Source organism: Chiloscyllium plagiosum, chromosome 30, assembly GCF_004010195.1.
Source record: "Chiloscyllium plagiosum isolate BGI_BamShark_2017 chromosome 30, ASM401019v2, whole genome shotgun sequence".
NCBI classification, from domain to species: domain Eukaryota; kingdom Metazoa; phylum Chordata; class Chondrichthyes; order Orectolobiformes; family Hemiscylliidae; genus Chiloscyllium; species Chiloscyllium plagiosum.
In genome coordinates, this window is record NC_057739.1 from 37,442,979 (window position 1) to 37,463,482 (window position 20,504).

At 40.2% G+C, this 20,504-nt stretch overlaps 1 protein-coding gene across 1 annotated transcript in view; it reads left to right on the forward strand.

The window, feature by feature from the left end:
* Positions 1–20,504, forward strand: part of LOC122564614 (hemicentin-1-like) — a 429,834-nt gene that overhangs the window by 284,038 nt on the left and 125,292 nt on the right. Inside the window, exons 55-64 of the mRNA XM_043719704.1 lie at positions 942–1,129; positions 1,293–1,389; positions 2,304–2,465; positions 5,789–5,902; positions 7,288–7,490; positions 8,739–8,820; positions 10,151–10,282; positions 15,563–15,712; positions 18,094–18,253; positions 18,898–19,022. Coding sequence (XP_043575639.1) covers positions 942–1,129; positions 1,293–1,389; positions 2,304–2,465; positions 5,789–5,902; positions 7,288–7,490; positions 8,739–8,820; positions 10,151–10,282; positions 15,563–15,712; positions 18,094–18,253; positions 18,898–19,022 — 1,413 coding nt within the window. The remainder of the gene's footprint in view (positions 1–941; positions 1,130–1,292; positions 1,390–2,303; positions 2,466–5,788; positions 5,903–7,287; positions 7,491–8,738; positions 8,821–10,150; positions 10,283–15,562; positions 15,713–18,093; positions 18,254–18,897; positions 19,023–20,504) is intronic.

The window sequence follows — 20,504 nt, forward strand, 5'->3', positions numbered from 1 at the left end:
CAAGTGCAAGTCTACATTTCCACCTATCCAACTAACTGTTCAACCCCTTGCTAACCAAGAATTGATCTACCTCTGCCTTAAAAATGTTCAAAAACTCTGCTTTCATTAAGTTTACAAGAAGAGAGTTGCAAACAACATAACATTCTATGAGAAAAACATTCACCTCATCTCTGTTTTACATGAGTGATCCTTTATTCTTAAACAGTCAGCCTAAATACTACAGTCTTAGAAGAATAAACAGTCTTTCCACATCTAACCTGTCGAGATCCCTCAAGTTTTTATTTATTTCAATCAAGTCACCTCTTATTCTCCTCAACTCCAGCAAGTACAGAGCTAACCTGTCCACCCTTTCCTCATAAAACAACAGATTAATTTCAGATATAAATCTCTACATATTCTCTGAATCACTTCATGCAATTTACATCCTTTCTTAAAGAAAGAGACTAGTATTGTCAACAGTACTCCTGATGCGGTCTCACCAGTGTCCTGTACAACTGAAACATGATCTTTTCATTTTTCTATTCAATTACCCTCACAATAAATGATATTTTATTAACTTTCCTAATTTCTTTTATACATGTGTATTAGCCTTTTTGTGATTCATGCACTGGGACACTCAGAACGCTCTGTATCTCAGTTCTGAAACCTCTCATCATTGAACAAACTGCTTTTTATTCCTGCCAAAATGGACAATTTCACATTTCCCCAAATTATACTCCATTTATCAGATATTTGCCTACTCACTTAACCTTTCTATAGCCCTTTATAGTTAACCTTTTTATATCCCTTTGTAGCCTCGTTATGTCCTCCTCACAGCTAACTTCCTTGTCATCAGCAAATTTGTCAACCATACCTTCCATCCCTTTATACAAATCATTTATATAAACTGTGAATAGTTGAGGACCCTTTGCACATATTCATTCTTATTTGCCTTTTTCTAGTCCCTCCTGTTATTCATTCAGAAGGTGGAGAGTTTGGAGAGGAGCTGGTGTCAGTTGTTAACAAAACAGTTAAACTGCATTGTGAGGCAGCAGGGAAGCCTCCACCTTCCATATTTTGGTTCAGAGACAGCCTACCCATTGCAACAGACGCTAGACACCAACTTCTGGATAATGGCAGCATTCTGCAGGTAAGAGCTCAATGGAAATTGGACAACAAAGTATCTGATTATCTCTGTTGGAATCTGATCTGTAGACTACTCAAGCTGTGCAGAAACTCAGTTGCTATTCTGTGTTGTGTCAGGCTTTGGATTGAACCTCAATCATGCGCTGCTTGTTGTACTTCCTCTGTAGATTCACGCGGTGCAGGCATCTGATGCAGCTGGCTACATTTGTCTAGCAGAAAACCCAGCAGGAAGCACAAAGAAGCTTTTCAGCCTTCGTGTTCAAGGTAACAATCCCTGCTGAATTTTAAGGACCAATTATACATCTTACGCTTCATTGCGACACTAGACACTTGAAGTAATGTAGTGTCTTTAACATAGAAAGTGCTCCAAACCATTTCATAGAAACATACAGAACAGTTCAAACTAGAAGAGTTTGTGTAGGTTTACTGTAGTTGTATTTACAGTCAGTTCTGTTGTAATGTAGTAGTTTCGTTCTCATGTAATAAGAAAATTGTTATGAGAAAATCGTGTAATAGCAGCACCATTTAAACTAATGGGGCAAGAATCGTGTTATAACCAATATACACTTTAAAACTTTGCACTTGAGAAACAATGTCCCCAATTCATCAATGTGTGTTAACGAAACGTACATTATAGCAGAACGACTTGTAATTAGATTCTTTGACTTAATCAGAGCTTCCACTGAAATAGAATGGACCCAGGTCTTTGAAGCAGATAGGATCAGTTCTCCTGAAATGTGGAAAGCAAATTCATTTGATGGGTGTTCTTTATCACCTTCAGCCACCCTCTTTTCTAGTTTCTACTCTCCACCTGTTTCCTATTGTTTCTTTCTCACAATACAACTCTGGGATGCGCCATTTTAAGCACTTCTTCCTTATTCCTTCAAACATGTGTTTCTGCAAGTTCACTGTACACAGATCAAGATTGATTGCACTGCCTCTTACAAATTTAGTCTGTACTGCCTTTCTGAAAAAAGTCATGTTAAAGAAAGAAAAATAAAATTTAGAATTTTGATTTTACATTAATCTTTGTTTTATTGAACAATTCTGTTCTCAAGGTGAAGGAAGAAGTCCTGACGTTACAAAATATTTGATGTTGCAACTTAATTTTAGTGCTGGGCTTTTGAATAAAGATCAATCAGCGTCAACTTGCATCTGGTTCTATTTTCTTTGTCCAGTGCCTCCCATGCTTCTGGGCCCCTCTCCAGAAAACGTCAGTGTTGTGATGAATAATCCCATTTGGTTAACATGTGAATACCGAGCAGTACCTTCAGCAGACATCGAATGGTACAAAAATGGACAGTTGCTGCAATCCCGCACTGACATGCTGATTCTCCCAGGTAAGACTTTGACAAGGAAAATATGAGATGAAAATGCAAAACAACCTTTGACCTTTCCAAGGATGGCATCATCCAGAACCCTCCATTCCCCATCCATGATATATTAAGGGACGATTCCTGACAAAATGGCTATTCCCAAACTTATTGAATGCTCAGATTCAAAAGGACCAGAAAAGATTATTAACGGTCAGCGTACCTCTCTTTATACCACTTAGACAAGTCAGCAGATACATCATCCATTCAAATAATTTATTATAAGCAAACTTCTTATAAACTCTCATTGTGACACTTGATGAGCATCCTACAGTTGTCCTTTCGTTCAATAGGTGCATTTTGAATGATTTTAAGTGTGTAATTTAGCAACTGTCATTTATTTAATGTATCAATTAGTCATTGTTCAAATTCAGGACTAACAACCTGAAGGTGTTGCATGTAAAGATGTTTTAAATCAGAACAAACATTTTCTTCTCTCATTCAACCTTGGATTAAATTTAAATCTGCAGTGTATTCAAAATAAGGACTTCCCTATTCTTCAGTGAGTGAATACAGTGGACATTTTGAACCATGTAGACCAGCAAAGTGACTCTTTCGGTTTTCTGTTTATAACCATAAGACCACAAGATACAGGAGCAGAATTAGGCCATTTAGCCCATCGAGTTTATTCTGCCATTCAATCAGGGCTGATACATTTCTCAACCCATTTCTCCTGCCTTTGTATAACTCTTGATCCCCTGACTCACCATGAACCTATCTATTCTGGATCAATGGTGCTGGAAGAGCACAGCAGTTCAGGCAGCATCGAGGAGCTCCATGAACCTATCTATCTCTGTCTTAAATATACTCAGTGACTTGGCCTCCACAACACTCTACAGCAATGAGTACCACAGAGTCACTACTGTCATGCTGAAGAAATGCCTCCTCATCTTTGTTCTGAGGGTTGTCCCTTCACCCTGAGCCTGTGCCCAGGGTCCTAGTCTCTCCTGCTCATGGAAATACCTTTTCCACATCCACTCCATCCAGGCCCCACAGTATTCTGGAAGTTTCAGTCAGATCCTTCATCAACCTTCAAAACTCACAGATTTCTCAACCGTTTCCCATATGACAAGCCCTTCACTTCCACGATCATTCTTGTAAACCTTCTCTAGACCCCAGCTCATCTTTCCTTAGACACAGGGCCCAAAACTGCTCACAGTATTCCAAATGCAGTCTGATCAGAGGCTTATATAGCCTCAGCAGCATATCTCTAATCTTGTTGTCTAACTCTCTTGAAATGAATGCCAAAATTGCATTTACCTTCCTAACCTCCAATTGAAGCTACATGTTAACCTTAAGAAAATCCTGAACTAAAACTTCCAAGTCCCTTTGTGTTTCAGATCTCTGAACCCTTTCCCTAGTTAGAAAATGGTCTATGCCTCTGTTCTTCCTACCAAAATGTATAACCTCACACTTTCCCACATTGTATTCCATTTGCCACTTTGCTCACTAGTCTATTATATCCAAGTCATTCTACAACTTCCCATTTCCTCAATACTACCTGTCCCTCCACCTATCTTTGTGTCATCTGCCAACGTTGCAAATATGCTCTCGGTTCCTTCATCCAGATAGTTAGTGCATAACATGAACAGTTGTGGTCCCAACAATGACCCCTGCTGAACTCCACCAGTCACTGACTGCCATCCTGAAAAATACCCCTTTATCCCTACTCTCTGTCTTCTGCCAGTTAGCCAATTCTCTACCATGCCAATCCCTTGCCCTGAACACCATGGGCTCTTATCTTAAATAGTAGCCTCCTGTGCTACCAAGGAGAAAATGAGGACTACAGATGCTGGAGATCAAAGTCAAGATTAGAGTGGTGCTGGAAACGTACAGCAGGTCAGGCAGCATCTGAGGAGCAGGAAAATCGATGTTTCAGGCAAAAGCCCTTCATCAGGATGTTGCCTGACCAGCTGAGCTTTTCCAGCACCACTCTAATCCTGTGTTACCAGGACCTTTTGGAAATCCAAATAGATTATGTCCACTGACTCTCCTTGGTCTAACTTCCTTCTTACCTTCTCAAAGAATTCCATCTGATTTGTCAGGCATGACCTCCTCTTGATGAAGCTGTGCTGACACCACCCTTTCTTATCATACACTTTCACATACTCTGCAATCTCATCCTTAATAATGGACTCTAAAATCTTAACAACCAAGGTCAGCTAACCAGCCTATAGTTTCTTATCTACCGTTCTAAAAAGGTTTGTTCCATTAGCCATTTCCAGTCCTCTGGGACTCTCCCTGCCTCCAGTGATTCCAGAAAAATCACCACCAATGCCTCTACAATCTCCTAAGCTCTCTCCTTCAGACCCCTGAGGTGTACTCCATCCAGTCTGGGTGATTTATCCATCTTCAGATTTTTCAGCTTCCCCAACACCTCCTTGGTGATGGCCACTACACTCACCTCTGCTGCCTGACTCTCTTGAGGTTCTGGTATGTTGCTGGTATTTTCCATTGTAAAGACTGATGCAAAGTACCTATTCAGTTTCTCTGTCATTTCTTTGTTTCCCATTACTACTTCTCCAGCCTCATTTTCTAGCAGTCAAATGTCCATTCTTGCCTCTCCCTTAACCTTTTTAGACATCTAAAAAATACTTTTACAATCTTCTGTTATATTACTAGCTAGCTTCTTATATTTCATCTTCTCCCGCCTTAGTGCTTTTTTAGTTTTTGTTAGTGCTGAGATAAGAGTTCAATCAGACTCCAGTCTGGGAAACAGCAAGAAATGGAAGCAAATTCTAGATTTTTGCTTCCAGTTAACATCTTCGAAAACGCAAGTGTAATCATACCGATCTAGAAATTCGGACCAGGTGGAGACCATTCAGGCCCTCAGCGTGGTTTCTAGGTGAGGTCAAAATTGGTTTGGTTACATGGCTCACACGTTTGAATCCTATTAATGCTTGATGCCTTCCTGATCTGATTGGATTAAGTAACAGTGACAGATCAGTACCTATGGATCCTTAATACAGGATAGGGTCTCAATAAGGTCGCAGAAAGAATGTTCCCTCTAAATATTAGTGTTTTAAAGCTACAGGGATTCCAACATTGTTTGTTGAGGCATGAAATTTGGAAACTCAGAATATATAAGACTTGTGTCCACACAAGGAAAGTGTCAAGGCTGAACTCTCTCTAAAAAGAGTTCTTGCTTATCCTAAAGAGAATAGCTCGATATCAGTTGTTCTACTCTTTGTAGTGCAGTCTTCAACAGAACAAATTACTCCATATTTATTTTGACAATTTGTTTGGATTATGGTTGAATAATCTCTGACTTGATCTCATTTCTGTTCCAGGTGGTCATATCCTTCACATTCCCAGAGCAAAGACAGAACACAATGGCAACTACGTTTGTGTTGCCACCAATGCGGCAGGGAGAGATATGAAGGACATTCACCTCCATGTGTATCGTGAGTATCACAACCAACTCGTGATCTATTAGTCAAAATCTGTTAGTGGGAAAAATATGTAAAAGAGAATGTTCTCAACCAACCCATGAACATAACATATGAGTATACAAATTAAGGGCGAGAGTAAGGCCACTCAACCTCTCAAGTCTGTTCCACCATTTGATAAAATCATCGCTAATCTCATTGTGACCACTATTTTCCAATCTACCCATCCCAAAACGACATCTGAGATCAGTGGCTGGCATTTTCAGTTTAGGATCAAGAAGCTTGACACCATTTGTGACAAAGTAGCTCACTTGACTGGCACCCCATCCACCACCCTTCAATATTAACTCTTTAATCACTGACACATAGTAGCAGCAGTATGTACCATCTACAAGATGTATTGCAGTACCTCACCACGGCTCCTTCAAAAGCACCTTCCAAATCCATGATCTCTACCACCTGGAAAGACAATGCCAGTAAGTAGATGCATGAGATTACCACCACCTACAAGTTTCTCTTCATGTGCCATACACCATCCTGACTTCGAACTAAATCACTGACCCTTCTCTGTAGCATAGTCAAAATCATGGGGATCACTTGCTAAGAGCACCTAGGTTCTCCTGATTGTAATTGCACTGCATAAGGCAGTTCTTTTCCACTCTTCAATGGCAGTTAAGGATGGACAATAATCGCTTGGCCTATCTAGCAACATTCACATCCTGTGAATGATTAAAAATAAAGGTTAGTGAGTTTTGAGAAGATTAGTAGTTCAGGTTGAGGTTCTGGATGTAGGTTTGGTCGCTGAGTCGGAAGGTTTGTCTTCAGACATTTCGTCACCATACTAGGCAACATCTTCAGTGAGTCTCTGAATGAAGGCTTCATTCGGAGGCTCACTGAAGATGTTGCTGAGTATGGTGACGTAATGTCTGAAAACAAACCCTCCAGCTCAGCGAGCAAACCTGTATCCTAAAAATAAAGGTGCAACACATCTTAGGTTATAGGTAAAGCTTTTCCTACATTTCTCCAATAGCTTAGTTAAATGCAGTTTTAAAGATACTTCTATCCAATCCTAAAAGTTCTGCCCAGTTCCTAATCTTTTGCCCGAAACGTCGATTTTGCTGCTCGTCGGATGCTGCCTGAATTGCTGTGCTCTTCCAGCACCACTGATCCAGAATAATGATAGTGGTGTATACATTTAGCATGAATTAATGCGCTATTGATTTACTGTGAAGCATTGTGATCAGCTTAAAATATAAACTGATAAACTTTTGTAGTTCTTGTGCCATGACCAATTAAGAATATTACATTTGGCTTGTTAGCCATTGACCTATTTGCAGCAGCAGAAAGTACAGTATTCCTAGATATTCTGATCAATGTCTTCTGAATTTCGACCTCCATAGTCCCACCCTCCATTAAATACCATGGTGACAGTTACTCTGAGGCCATCACAATCCGTGCTGGAGAGACAGCGACTCTCAGATGTGAAGCAGAAGCAGTACCAGTCCCTACTGTTATGTGGTATAAGAATGATCACCATCTGGCTTTGGTAAATGGAACCCATATCCTATCTGACGGTCAAATACTCCAAATACAAGATGCTCAGGTAATACCTGTATTTGATATTTCAAAGGTTGACCACAAGTTAACATTGTAATTTGTTTGTTTGCTATTAATATGCTGGAGCAAAAGTAGGTTATGAAGTTCGCTCCACCATTTAGGGAGTTCGTGGCTTATTTGATCATTCTCAACTCTACTTTCCCTGCCTTTTGCCCATAATTCTTGGTTTCCTTACTGATTAAAAATATGTCTATCTCATCTACAAACCTGACAATAGTACTTTTACTTCCCTTGCTGGGTCAAAATCCTGGAATTCCTTCCAGTGGCATTGTGGGTCTACTTATAGCACAAGGACTGCAACAGTTCAAGAAAGCAGCTCATCACCACCTCCTCAAGGGCAACTAGGGACAGGCGATAAATTTGGCTCCAACAGCGATGCCAGCATCCCATGAATGAATAAAAAATATCCAAATCATGAGTATATATTGTAAATAATTGTAGACTCAGCATTGATTCCTGTGGCACTCCATTAGTTGCAAGTTGCCATCCTGAAAATGACCTCCTTATCTCAACTCTCTGTCTTCTATTAGTTAGCCAATTTTTTATCTACCCTAATATCCAGTCTCCCAACACCATGGGCTCTTAACTTACTAAGTAGCCTTTGTACTATTTGTATATGTGGCTGATGCTTGTCGTCATAAGAACCTGCATTAGGAGGTTTTCGCATTGTGGCTACCACATAGTTCTGGCTGACCAAGAAACCCCAAATTTACACCTGCATATTGTAAATAGTTACAGATTGTTCATCAATTAATCGTCTCGTGGTGGGAAAATAACAAATCATATTCATCTTCAACACGTTTATTAAAGTTCTTTTATATGGCTAGATGTAAAAGGCTCTGGGAAATATGCATGCAGAACTACATTCGTACTGATGCCCCCACTTGCCCCAATCCCTAATTGTTGTACAGCATGTCAACATTGTTAAGATCTTCCTTGATTTGCAATGGACCTCCAATATCTCCTGCACTGTGACACTACCTCTAAGAAGCTCAATTTCCTTTTCTACACAAAGCACTTTTGTCTAATCTGAACAGGATATAAAAAAGATCTTACCATCTGATGTGTTAGTATTTAGCTTAGCTTCAACTTTCAGCTTCTTTCTCTCTACTACTAAATCTCATGTTTCACAATGTTATTGCAATTGAATTTTCATTTTGATTTTCAAAGCACGAAATAACACATTGCTTCCTATTAGTTTGCCCATTGTTGATTTTTGTTCATGTGGTTTTAGGTTACAGATTCTGGGCATTATATGTGCAATGTTGCCAACCTGGCTGGACACATGAAAAGGACCTTCAGGCTGAATGTACACTGTAAGCATGGGAGCACATTAGACTTCAGACAACTGTTTCCTGAGTATATTTTAAACATTTTTTTGGATCTCAATTTTGGAAAGTTATGATGCAAAACTTGCCTTCAGGAAATTGTTTGACTCGGGTAGAGCCCTTGGTTTAATGGATTGTACCAGCATAGTAAAAGATCACAGTATCATACAACTGATGACATGTATTGAACAAACCTTGATAGCTGTTCAGTCTGTAATCAATTAGAATGGGTTGCAGGTTTTGATTCATTGACACGTAAATCCCAGAAGACCTTTGATCCTTTACTATAAACTCTGTGTCCTATGATCCTGCAGCACTAGCTACCTGATAACGGAGCAGAGCTCCAGCAGCTTGTACTTCCAAATAAACCTGTTGGACTGTAACCTGATGTTGTGTGATCTTTAACTTTGTCCACCCCAGTCCAACACTTGCACCGCCACATCATGGGGACCTTCAGCAGCAGGAGTGTGTCCCTTTCCATTAAAAAAAACTTTCCTAAAACTCTTTCTGCAATTTTCCTGGAAGGCAGCAGGTGATCTTTGATATGCACTGAACTTTATCTCTGTGCTGGCACTCTGTTCTCTCCTCCCTCCTGTATCAGGCAGTGTTAAAACCAGGTTAAAATACTCTGAGGATCCTAAAGCATGTAGCAGCACTGGCTTGGCTCCTAAACCACCAGAAGATCACCTTGGTTTTTTCTTTAAATTCACAGAACGTGGACTCTGGCCAGGCCAGTATTGATTGCCCATCCCTAATTGCCCAGGGGACAGTTAAGGTACAACCCACATTGCTGTAGTTCTGGAGTCACATGTAGGCCAAACCAGGCAAAGACAACAGTTTTCCTTCCCTATAGGATATTAGTGAACCAGATGGATTCTCTTCCTGACAATAGGCAATAGTTTCACGGTCATCTTAATGCCCGAATTTTTATTGAATTCAAATTCCATCATCTGCCATGGTGGGATTCAAATCCAAGTCCCCAGATCATTAGATGGCTTTCTGAATTAATACTTTAGTGACAATACCACTAGGACATTGCTTCACCTTCTGTGGGACAGAAAGCATAGGTTAGATTTTCTTATGTTCACCGAGTTCGGACCCAGTTTAGGCTAGTTTTCAAAATCTCAGAAGTTGTCTTATGATCCCAATGCTACCAAGACAACTTCGAATTTTTAAAGGGCTGGTGGTGCAGAATGAATGGGAAATGTGCTTATCACCAACTAATAGCCCCTTCAGCTCATTACAATTGCAAAAAGCACCAAGTTGATAACGGGCATTCTTTATTTTTGTACTAATGTTTCTTCTTCCTTTTTTTCAGCCCCACCAACTTTTGAAGAGCCTTTAGAAGAGATTATTAATCAGACAGCTGGCAATGCCTTTGGCCTATCATGCCAGTCATTGGGAGTTCCACCACCCACAATCACTTGGTTCAAGGATGGAGAACTATTAGGTAGGACTGGGTATGGTCAGTATGGTCATTGATTTGGTTAGACTGTGGAACACACCAACACTGAAAGTGGTTGAGACAAGTAGTGTGGATGTTTTTGAAAGGAAGCTAGATGAACACATGAGAGAAAATGGAATAGATAGAGTTGATGTTGGGCTCAGATGGAGTAGATGGAATGGGAAAAGACTTGTATGGAATAAAAACATCAGTAGAGGCAAGTTGTGCTGAAAGCACATTTCTGTGGTGTTTATTCTAGATAAAAATTAACTTATGTTTGTTTTAAAAAGTGAAATGTCATTGAGCTAGGCATATTACTGAATAAAACATTGGATAAGTGGATAAAAAGCAATTTTAAAAGCATAAAATTATTAATAGGGCAATAGTTTGGAAAAACATTCACTTTGGGTATTGTGGATCATTCTGGGTCATCACACTAAGTCAATCCGTAAAATACAGGAAATGTATTGTACAGATATATATGAACTTACAAATGAGAAGCAAAAACAGAAGTTGCTGGAAAAGCTCAGCAGGTCTGGCAGCATCTGTGAAGAGAAATCAGAGTTAACGTTTCAGGTCCGGTGACCCTTCCTCAGAACTGTTCACAGGAAGGTCACTGGACCAGAAACATTAACTCTGATTTCTCTTTGCAGATGCTGCCAGACCTGCTGAGCTTTTCCAGCAACTTCTGTTTTTGTTTCTGATTTGATTGGTTTTTATAAATTAGGAGTATGGGTTTGTCCTTCAACCCTTTAAGTCCGTTCCATCATTCAGTAAGATCATAGTTGATCTGATTACTCAACATCCTTACCTACCTCAATACCCTTTTGCCTGTTGTTTATCAAGAATATATCCATCTCTGCCTTTAAAAATATTTAAGACTGCTTCGAGCACCTTTTGAAGAAAAGACTTCCAAATCTGGATGTTACCAGGAATGAAGAACCTATGACAGGTAGGAAATGTTGGAAGTATTCTCCATAGAATATGGGGAGATGATGGCCAGGTGGACTTCTCGGGAGACCATTAATCCAGAAACTCAGCTATTGTTCTGCGAACATGGGTTTGAATCCTACAATGGCAAATACATTTGAATTCAATAAAAAAGGATCCAGAACTAAGAATCCATTGATGACCATAAAAAGATTCTTAGGAAGTAGCCATCTAACTCACTAATGCCCTTCAGGGAAGGAAATCTGTCATTCTTGTCTAGTCTGGCCTACACGACTCCAGATACACAGCAGCGTGATTGACTCTCAACTGTCTTCTGAAATGGTCTAGCAAGCCGCTCAGTTGTATCAATTGCTACAAAGTCTCAACAAAGAAATGAGGTCGGACAGCCCACCTCGAATTGACCCAGGCAAAAACAACACTACAACAGCCTGTCAACCTGCAAAGTCCTCCTCCTAATTGGAGGCTAGTGCCAAAATTGCAAGAACTGGCTCACAGACTGGTCAAGCAACAGCTGACAAAGTTATACTCACGGAATTATGTCTTACAGACAATGTTCCAAACACCGCCATCACTATCCCTGGTCATGTTGAATCCCAGCGGCAGGCCAGGCCAAGTTGAAGTGGTGGCATACTGTCAGGAGGGAGTTGCCATACAAATCCTCAACATTGACTCGTGGTGCAATGAAGCCTCATTGCTTCAGATTAAACATGGGCAAGAAAACCTTCTACCGGTTATCACGTACAATCTTCCTATTGCTGCTGAATCATTACTCCTCCATATTGAATAACATTTGGAGGAAGCAGTGAGGGTGGTAAGGGCAAAAAACATACTCTGGATGGGCAATTTCAATGTCCACTACCAAAAATGGCTCGCAGCATCACTGTTGATCAAGCTTGTCAAGTCCTAAAGGACATAGCAGTCTGAAGCAGGTGGTGTCGGAACCAACAACAGGGAAAAATATACTTGATGTCATCCTTGCCAATCTGCTGGCTGCAGGTACATCTGTCCATGAAAGTATTGGCAAGAGAAACCAATGCACGGTCCTTGTGGAGACAAAGTCCTGCCTTAATATTGAAAATATCCTCCATTATATTGTGTTGCACTGCCACTGTGCTAAATGGGACAAACTTAAAACAGATCTAACAACTCAAGACTGAGCATCCACGATGTGGGCCATCAGCAGCAGCAGAATTGTACTCCAGCAGAATCTGTGGCCTCATGACCCGGCATATTCCCCACTCAACCTTTACCATCTAGCCAGGGTATCAACTATGGTTCAATGGAGAATGCAGAAGGGCATGCCAGGAGCCGAATCTAAAAATGAGGTGTAACCTGGTGAAGCCACCAAGTAGGAATACTTGCATGCCAAACTGCATAAGCAGCAAGTGATAGACAGAGTTAAGCAATCCCACAACCAACAGATCCGATCTAACCTCAAGTCCTGCCACATCCAGTCATGAATGGCAGACATTTAAACAATTCATTGGAGAAGGAGGTTCCACAAATATCCCCATCCTCAATGATGGAATAGCCCATCACATCAGTGCAAAAGATATGGCTGAAGCCTTTGCAATAATCTTCAGCCAAAAGTACCAAATGGATGATCCGTTATGGCCTGCTCTAGTGATCCCCAGCATTACAGATACCCGTGCAGTTAAAGAAACGGTTGGAGACAGTGGATACTGCAAAGGTGATGGGCCCTGACAACGTTCTGGCAATATACTGAAGATTTGTGCTCCAGAATTTGGTGCTCCCTTAGACAAGCTCTTCTAATACAGTTACAATACTGGCATCTACCAGGCAATGTGGAAAATTGCCCAGGTATATCCTGTACATAAAAATCAAAACAAATCCAGCCCAGCCAATTATTGCCACCTCAGTCTACTCTCAATCATCAGTAAAGCGATGGAAGGCATCATCAAAAGTGTTGTCAAGCAGCACCTGCCCAGCATTAACCTGCTCAGTGATGCCCAGTTTGGGTTCCCAAGGCCACTCAACTCCTGACCTCATTCCAGCCTTGGTTCAAACATGAACAAGCTGAATTCGAGAGGTGAGATGAGAGTGACAGCCCTTGATGTCAACGCTGCATTCGACTAAGTGTGGCATCAAGGAGCCCTGGCAAAAATTGAATCAATGGGAATCCGGGGGCAAACTCTCCAGTAGATAGAGTCATACCTGACACATAGGAAGATGGTCATGGTTGTTAGAGGTAAGTAATCTCAACTCCAGGACAACTCTGCAGGAGCTCATTAGGGTAGTGTCCTAGGCCCAACCATCTTCAGCTGCTTCAGCAATGACCTTCCTTCCATTATCAGGTTAGAGTAGAGATACCATGTCAACATAGTGGCTATAATAGCAGGTCAGATGCTAGGAATACTGCAACAAGTAACTCGCTTCCTAACTCCCCAAAGTTATCATCCACAAAGCACAAGTCAGGAGTGTGATGGAATATTCCCACTTGACTGGATGGCTGCAGTTCTAACAACACTCAAGAAGCTTGACACACCCTGGATAAATCAGCCTGCTAAATTAGCATTCAAAAACATTCACTTCATCCACCACCAACACTCAGTAGTAGCAGTATGTAACCTGAGATGCACTGTAGAAATTCACCAAAGATCTTTTAACAACACTTTCCAAATCCACAACAATTTCCATCTAGATTAGATTACTTACAGTGTGGAAACAGGCCCTTCGGCCCAACAAGTCCACACCGACCCTCCGAAGCGCAACCCACCCATTCCACTACATTTACCCCTTTACCTAACACTACGGGCAATTTAGCATGGCCAATTCACCTGACCTGCACATTTTTGGACTGTGGGAGGAAACCGGAGCACCCGGAGGAAATCTAGAAGGACAAGAACAATAAATACATGGGAATGCCACCACCTGCAAGTTTCCTTCCAAACCACTCACTATCCTGGAAATATGTCATCATTTATTTGCTTTGTCAGAATCCTGGAATTCCCTATCTGTATTTTGTTGTATGTCAACCAATAGCAGATGGACTGCAGTGGATTAAGAAGGCAGCTCACCACCACCATCTCAAGGGCAACTAGCGATGGGTGGTAAATGCTGGTCAGCCAGTGATGCCCATGTCCCATGAAAGAATTAAGCGAAAAAAGTTCCAGAGGTATCCTCAAGGAAGTTTTCCAGATAATTAGATGCTTTGATAGAACACCTCTCGGTCTAGACTCACAATGCCATGAGGAGGGTATTCCAGGGTTTTGACTAAGAGACAATGAAGGAGCAATAATATATTATCAAGTCAGGATGCTGATTAGCTTGAAGAGGAACTTGAAGTTCTGGTGGTCCCATGTATGTACTGTCCTTTTCCTTGTAGATGGTAATGCTTGTGGATTTGGAAGGTGATCTCTAAGGAGCTTTGGTGAATTTCTGCAGAACATCTTATAGATGGTAAACATTGCTAATACTGAGCATTGGTGATGAAGGAAGTGAATGTTTGTGAATGTGATGCCAATTCAGCTGCTTTGTCCTGGATAGTCTCAGGCTTTTTGAGTGTTGTTGGAGCTGCACTCATCTGGCAAGTGAGGAGTATTCCATTATACTCCTGACTTCTGTCTTGAAGATGGTGAGAGTGTTTGTGGAGGCAGAAGGTAAGTTATTTACTGCAGGTTTCCTAGCCTCTGATCTGTTATGATGCCAGAGTGTTATTGTGCCAAGACAGCTTGTTTAACAGTGGGCAACTGCTATCTCACATTTGATTCAGGCTGGGGAGGGAAGGGTGAAGGGGGAGATTATGGCATGGAATAAGCTCCCACCGCAACATAGAAGTTAGCTAATTCTGCAGACAATCTAGGAAAGGGAGTTGAGGGTGAGGAAGTCACAGAATTATAGACAAAATAATAATAAAATGGTAGTAAGACTAGGGTGTGGGTCTTAGCACAACCAGCACAGACATAACAAGGTGAATGGCATCCTTCTGTGCTATATGTTTCTATGACGTAATCGTTCCTCTGCTGTTCTCCATAGTTGAAGAAACCTTGAGACAAAGTAAAAACACTTGCATTTAAAGAGTGCCTTTTATAAGTTCCATACATTTTAAAGACAATGAAGTACTTTTCAAAATGTAGTCATTCAAGTTTCTGACTTGTTTTTGTAGTCAAAGTATTTATGTGGATGTCCAGTTCAGTTTCTTGTCATTATTAACACACAGGGTGTTATATTGTGGGATTCAGCGAAGACTATGTCATTGGATGTCAAGGAGATGGTTAGCTAATCTCTATTTGTTAATGGTCATTGCCCAGCACTTGTTACTTGCAGAAATGTTATTTTGCAGAAATATAAATCATAACAAAATTTTATTAACAGACAGTAGTAACAGCCAGGATTGGCATATCTTATCCAGTGGTAGTAGACTCCAAACCATCCAGTTGCAGATTTTCCATTCTGGGAATTACTCCTGCTTGGCAAGGAATTCTGAGGGAGAAGTTCGTAAACATTTCTCACTCTTCATTCAAGGTAAGATGAATTCTTAAGTTTTTACTGAGCTAGCTGATAGCCACGATGTAAAAATAACGACAAGAAACACTTGAATTTAAATAGCACACTCAAGACATCTCAAAATAATTTAAAGCTAATGAGTATATTTGAAACGTTGATGCAGTTGTAATATGGGAAACACAGCAGCAAGTTTGTGCACAGTAAACTCTCACAATGGGTATCATAGTGAATACCAGGGGAAAGTGTCTTGTGCAGACTGGCAAAAGTGAAGCTACACAGTTTAGAAGTCCTTAGAGTCTCTGAGTTGTTGGATTATAAACCTAAGGCGAAAGTTGATTGATGCTTGATTTTTACATCTGAAGTAGTCACAGAGTATGGAGATATCTTGAATTCTCTGTTAATGGTTGTTTTCCCAAGTTGCTTTTCCACCCAATACTGTTTTTCTGAGATAAAGAGCAAGACAAATGGGGAGACAGAGAGCAACCCTTCCATACTGCTGATATGAATTCACGTTCTTTTCTTTGCTCTGCTGCTCAAAGCTGTTGAAATGTAGTTACTCCAGAGCCTAGCTTCATTGTTAGTTAGCCAATTTGGAAAGGCTATAAGCCTTTAATCTCTCAATATGTGAAATTATTATATATATGTGAGGCAAATGGGAGATGCAATTTTTTTTCATGATTGAGTTCCCTGTCCTAAATGTTTTTACAAAAAATTGTTATTTCAGGGCAGATAATTTAATTTATTACTAATAGGTCATACCACTTGTCTCAGTTTGCGAGGAAGTGAGCATTGCAGCCATTTTAGTCCATGGTTCTTCATTTTGAAAAATCAGTTTAGTCTATGAATTGTCTCAAATGTAACAATCAGATGATGCAAGTTAAAATGTGATGCTTCGTATTTACCACTATCCCAATGTATCAGTCTAGACTTTGATCTTCAGTCTCTAGAATAAGAATTGAACTCTCATCTCTTTGACTGAGTGGTACAAGTGCTGATACTATAGAAAACTGAGTTCTGTATTGATGGGATCTGTCAAGGAGTTTGAAATAAAATAAAGAGATAAAAAGAACTGAGAATGTTGTGTAATGGACCAGGCCAGACCCTTTAGAATATTTTAAGAAGGTAGCCGAGACTTAACTTTTCTAGTTACTTTAAGCAGGTCTTCAGTGGATATTCTAGGGGTGATGCAGCTGGCCCAACCACTCAATTTTAAACAAAACAGGATTTATTCATAGACGATTGAATGAAACATGAACAAAAAGAAAGGAACTTAGAATAACTTAACCTATCTGAAAACCCAAACGATTCTGTCACAACTTAATGATGCTGTTCCAAATACTTGCAACATCCCATAAATACCCCTTGGCAAAAAGGTAAATTCAAACACAGGTTCTTACAGGAGAGTTGTCAGTGTGGGAAGAATCAGCATGGAGCTGCTTCTTTGGGGCCTCAGCAGCTTCTCTGGGTACCCAGCAAAAACTTAATCAGCAGCTGCAAATGAAACAGCTTGCTAAAACCAAACCAAACGCTGAATTAGGAGACTTGGTCACTCCTCTTTCATTGTATAAGTGGTTTAAAGAACACTTAAAAGCTTTTTCAAGTAGGTATTTCCAGACACATCAAAACCTCTAACTTTACGACCCCTCTGAAGGAAAAGATCAGAATACACTTCTTAAAGGAGCAGCCTCATCATAGGTAGAAATACACAGCAAGTTGCCACCTGCTAAATAAAAGTGACATATGAATGTTTTGGCTGTAAACTGTTCAGAATGTATGAAGAATGTACAGCTAAACGTCAGTGCCATCGTCAAACTGCCTTTACTGTATTCACATCCACATGACCTACTGTGTAGCTTGCTGTGTTTATATTACACTGTACAATAATGGCACATTTTTGCCTATCACAAGTAATTTTAATTTCTATTACAATGATGTTTTCACACCATCTTTTTAATAAAGCTTTATGAAAAATGAGTCATAATGACAATTGAAACCTATTTCAGAAAACCATCCCCTACTTAACTGAATATCACCTCCATTTCCCACACTACCTCCAATTGTTTCGGGTTGTCAGCTGATATTGAAAAGCACTTCAAAATCCTTTACTATATTACATCAGTTTTCTAGACTTCCAAAGTGCCTCATTTGCTAAAGCATTTTGGGACATCTTGAGGAGGTGACGGGTGCAGTATAAATGCAACTCTTTCTTTATCTTTACATGTGCAAAGACAGCATATGAGCTTGCTAAGGCACTTAATTATCAGCGTGCCTGTTTATAATCCACAATCCATCTAATTCCTCTTGGCCACCGAATGTTAATCAGAAAATACATTTTCCAAATAACGGTTATGTTCATGAATTTTCTGTTCATTTCATGTTATTCCTTTCTCACTAACTAGTGCCACCAAGCATTCTTGGCTCAACTGTGCCTACTGAATATGATGCCATAGAGAATGAAGATGTGAAATTGGAGTGTGTGGCTACAGGAGAACCAAAACCCATTCTAAAGTGGTTCAAAGAGGGCCAACCATTAGAAACACTGACAAAAGCACACTTCAAGTGAGTGTGTATTTATTTTTACATATCGCCACTGAAAGATTATTTGCAAGGTGTGATTATATATTAAGTACAATGGCCTATACCCTTTAGAGTTTATAAGAATAAGAGGTGATCTCTTTAAAATGTGTAAAATTATTTGAGGGCGTGACAGGATAGATGCTGAGAGACCATTTCTCTGGTTGGAGTGTTCACGGTCCTGGGGTTAAAATTCAATCCAGTCCCCAAGTTCTTTATTGCCCTGCAAACTATTTTTACCCTTCAGATGTTTTGTCCAGTTCCCACTTTGAAAGTCACTATTGAATTTGCTTCTGCCATGCTCAGGTGAAGCATTCCAGTTTGTAACTACTCACTGCATGTGGAAAAGTGTTTCCTTATATTTGTTGTCTTTGGTTCTTTTTCTAATCACATTAAAGCACTGTCCCTTGGTTCTTAGGCCTTCCACCAAATGTCTATCTATGCTGTCAGGACTAAAAACCTGTGACTGAATTTGACAAACAATTGGAATTGATTTGGTTGATGGCACCAGGCCATATGATCAAGCCTATTTCACTAGCCTCATGTGAGACTGAGTGAAAGTAATTGGTAATGCAAAATATTGGTTGTCTATTTGATCATGGGATATTTGTTTTCTTCTCATCCTGTAGCTTGACCTCAGATGGTAGCTCCTTGGATATAAAAGGAATTTTGGTTTCAGACACAGGAATATACACTTGTGTGGCATGGAATCCTGCTGGAGAAGAGACAAAAATGTACATACTCAATGTACTCAGTAAGTGAACATTCAACCTTTCAAGTGCTTACTGCTTATTTTCCATAGCAGCATGTATCGGTTGGAAGGCCTAGATTTTGTTGTATCCCTCTGTGTCAGAATGGAGAACAAAGAGCCTTAAAAATGATGTGGTGAAATCCATTCCACACTCATCCTAGTTTCCAGTATTTTAAGAGCTCAGTCAAGCATTCGTAATGAAGTCATCTGGCAATTGTGCCAACAGGAACAGACTGAACAGATGGCTAGATATTTGTTTTGCAAGGTGAATGTTCATCTGAAGTCCAATGATCAGTGGACTCAGCCAGATCGTGGGTTATTTATACTGATGCAAAGGTGACTGGCAGTAGCATTTTCTGACCATTTTATGACCTTGTAATAACTGTAATTTAAATGGTTTTTCAATGATTGTGAATTTATTTGGATAAGTTAAAGAGGAGTTATGTGGATTAATGTTTTATTAATTGGGACTTCCATTTGCCATATTTGATTGACAGTTTTATGATATTGTAAGGGGGAACTTTGTTTCTGAGTAAAAGTTGAATGCATAATTTTGTTTCTTTAATTTCATGAGCATTACAAAAACTTGCCTGTATTCTGTATTTAGTGGTTACTTGGTGAGTGGATATTGACCTCTCTCCACAGAGGCCTGTATCCCATCACCAAGTCACCCTTTATTTACATGTGGAAAGTATATGATACTGGTCCAGCTTCCTCAGAGCCAGCTCTGAGTGAACAGAACCTTTGGTGTTCCTGTTTTTTTTTGTTAACATTCCTGTTTATCATCTTATTCAAAAGAGCAGCCCTCTTTTGGGAGGAATATGGTGATTTTATCTTTTACCAGCCCACCTCTCCTCATTCTGTAGTCAAGTGACCCATGGTTTTAGCATGATCAATTCATCTGGCCTGCACACCTTTGGATTGTGGGAGGAAACTAGAGGACCCAGAGGAAATCCACACAGACAGTTATCTGAGGCAGGAATCGAACCCAGGTCTCTAGCACTGTGAGGCAGCAGTGCTAACCACTGAGCCACTGTACTGCCCCACGTTCCTGTTTTTTTTCTCTCTCACCTGGGCTCTAACGTATTGAAGCTTTTTATTTTTTTTTTCCTTTATAATTTAAACCCCACACTACCACCTAAGTGCGGTAGTGCTTATTTTTTCCCCAGCACCCATGGTGTGTGTGTGTGCAGGTGTGAGACACAGTGAAAGACACAAAGTGCACGAATCTTTATTCACGTTCCTGTTTATTTATTTTTTTCTTTTAGTGGACACTCCAGTTTTTTTCCTTTAACCCCCACACTACCACCTAAGTGCGGTAGTGTTTATTTTTTCCCCAGCACCCATGGTGTGTGTGTGCAGGTGTGAGATACAGTGAAAGACACAAAGTGCACGAATCTTTATTCAAATTCCACCACCAGGAAGATAGGAAAACACCCGGGTGGCCAGTGACAAACACTGCCCTTCACATCAAAGGACAGTGCT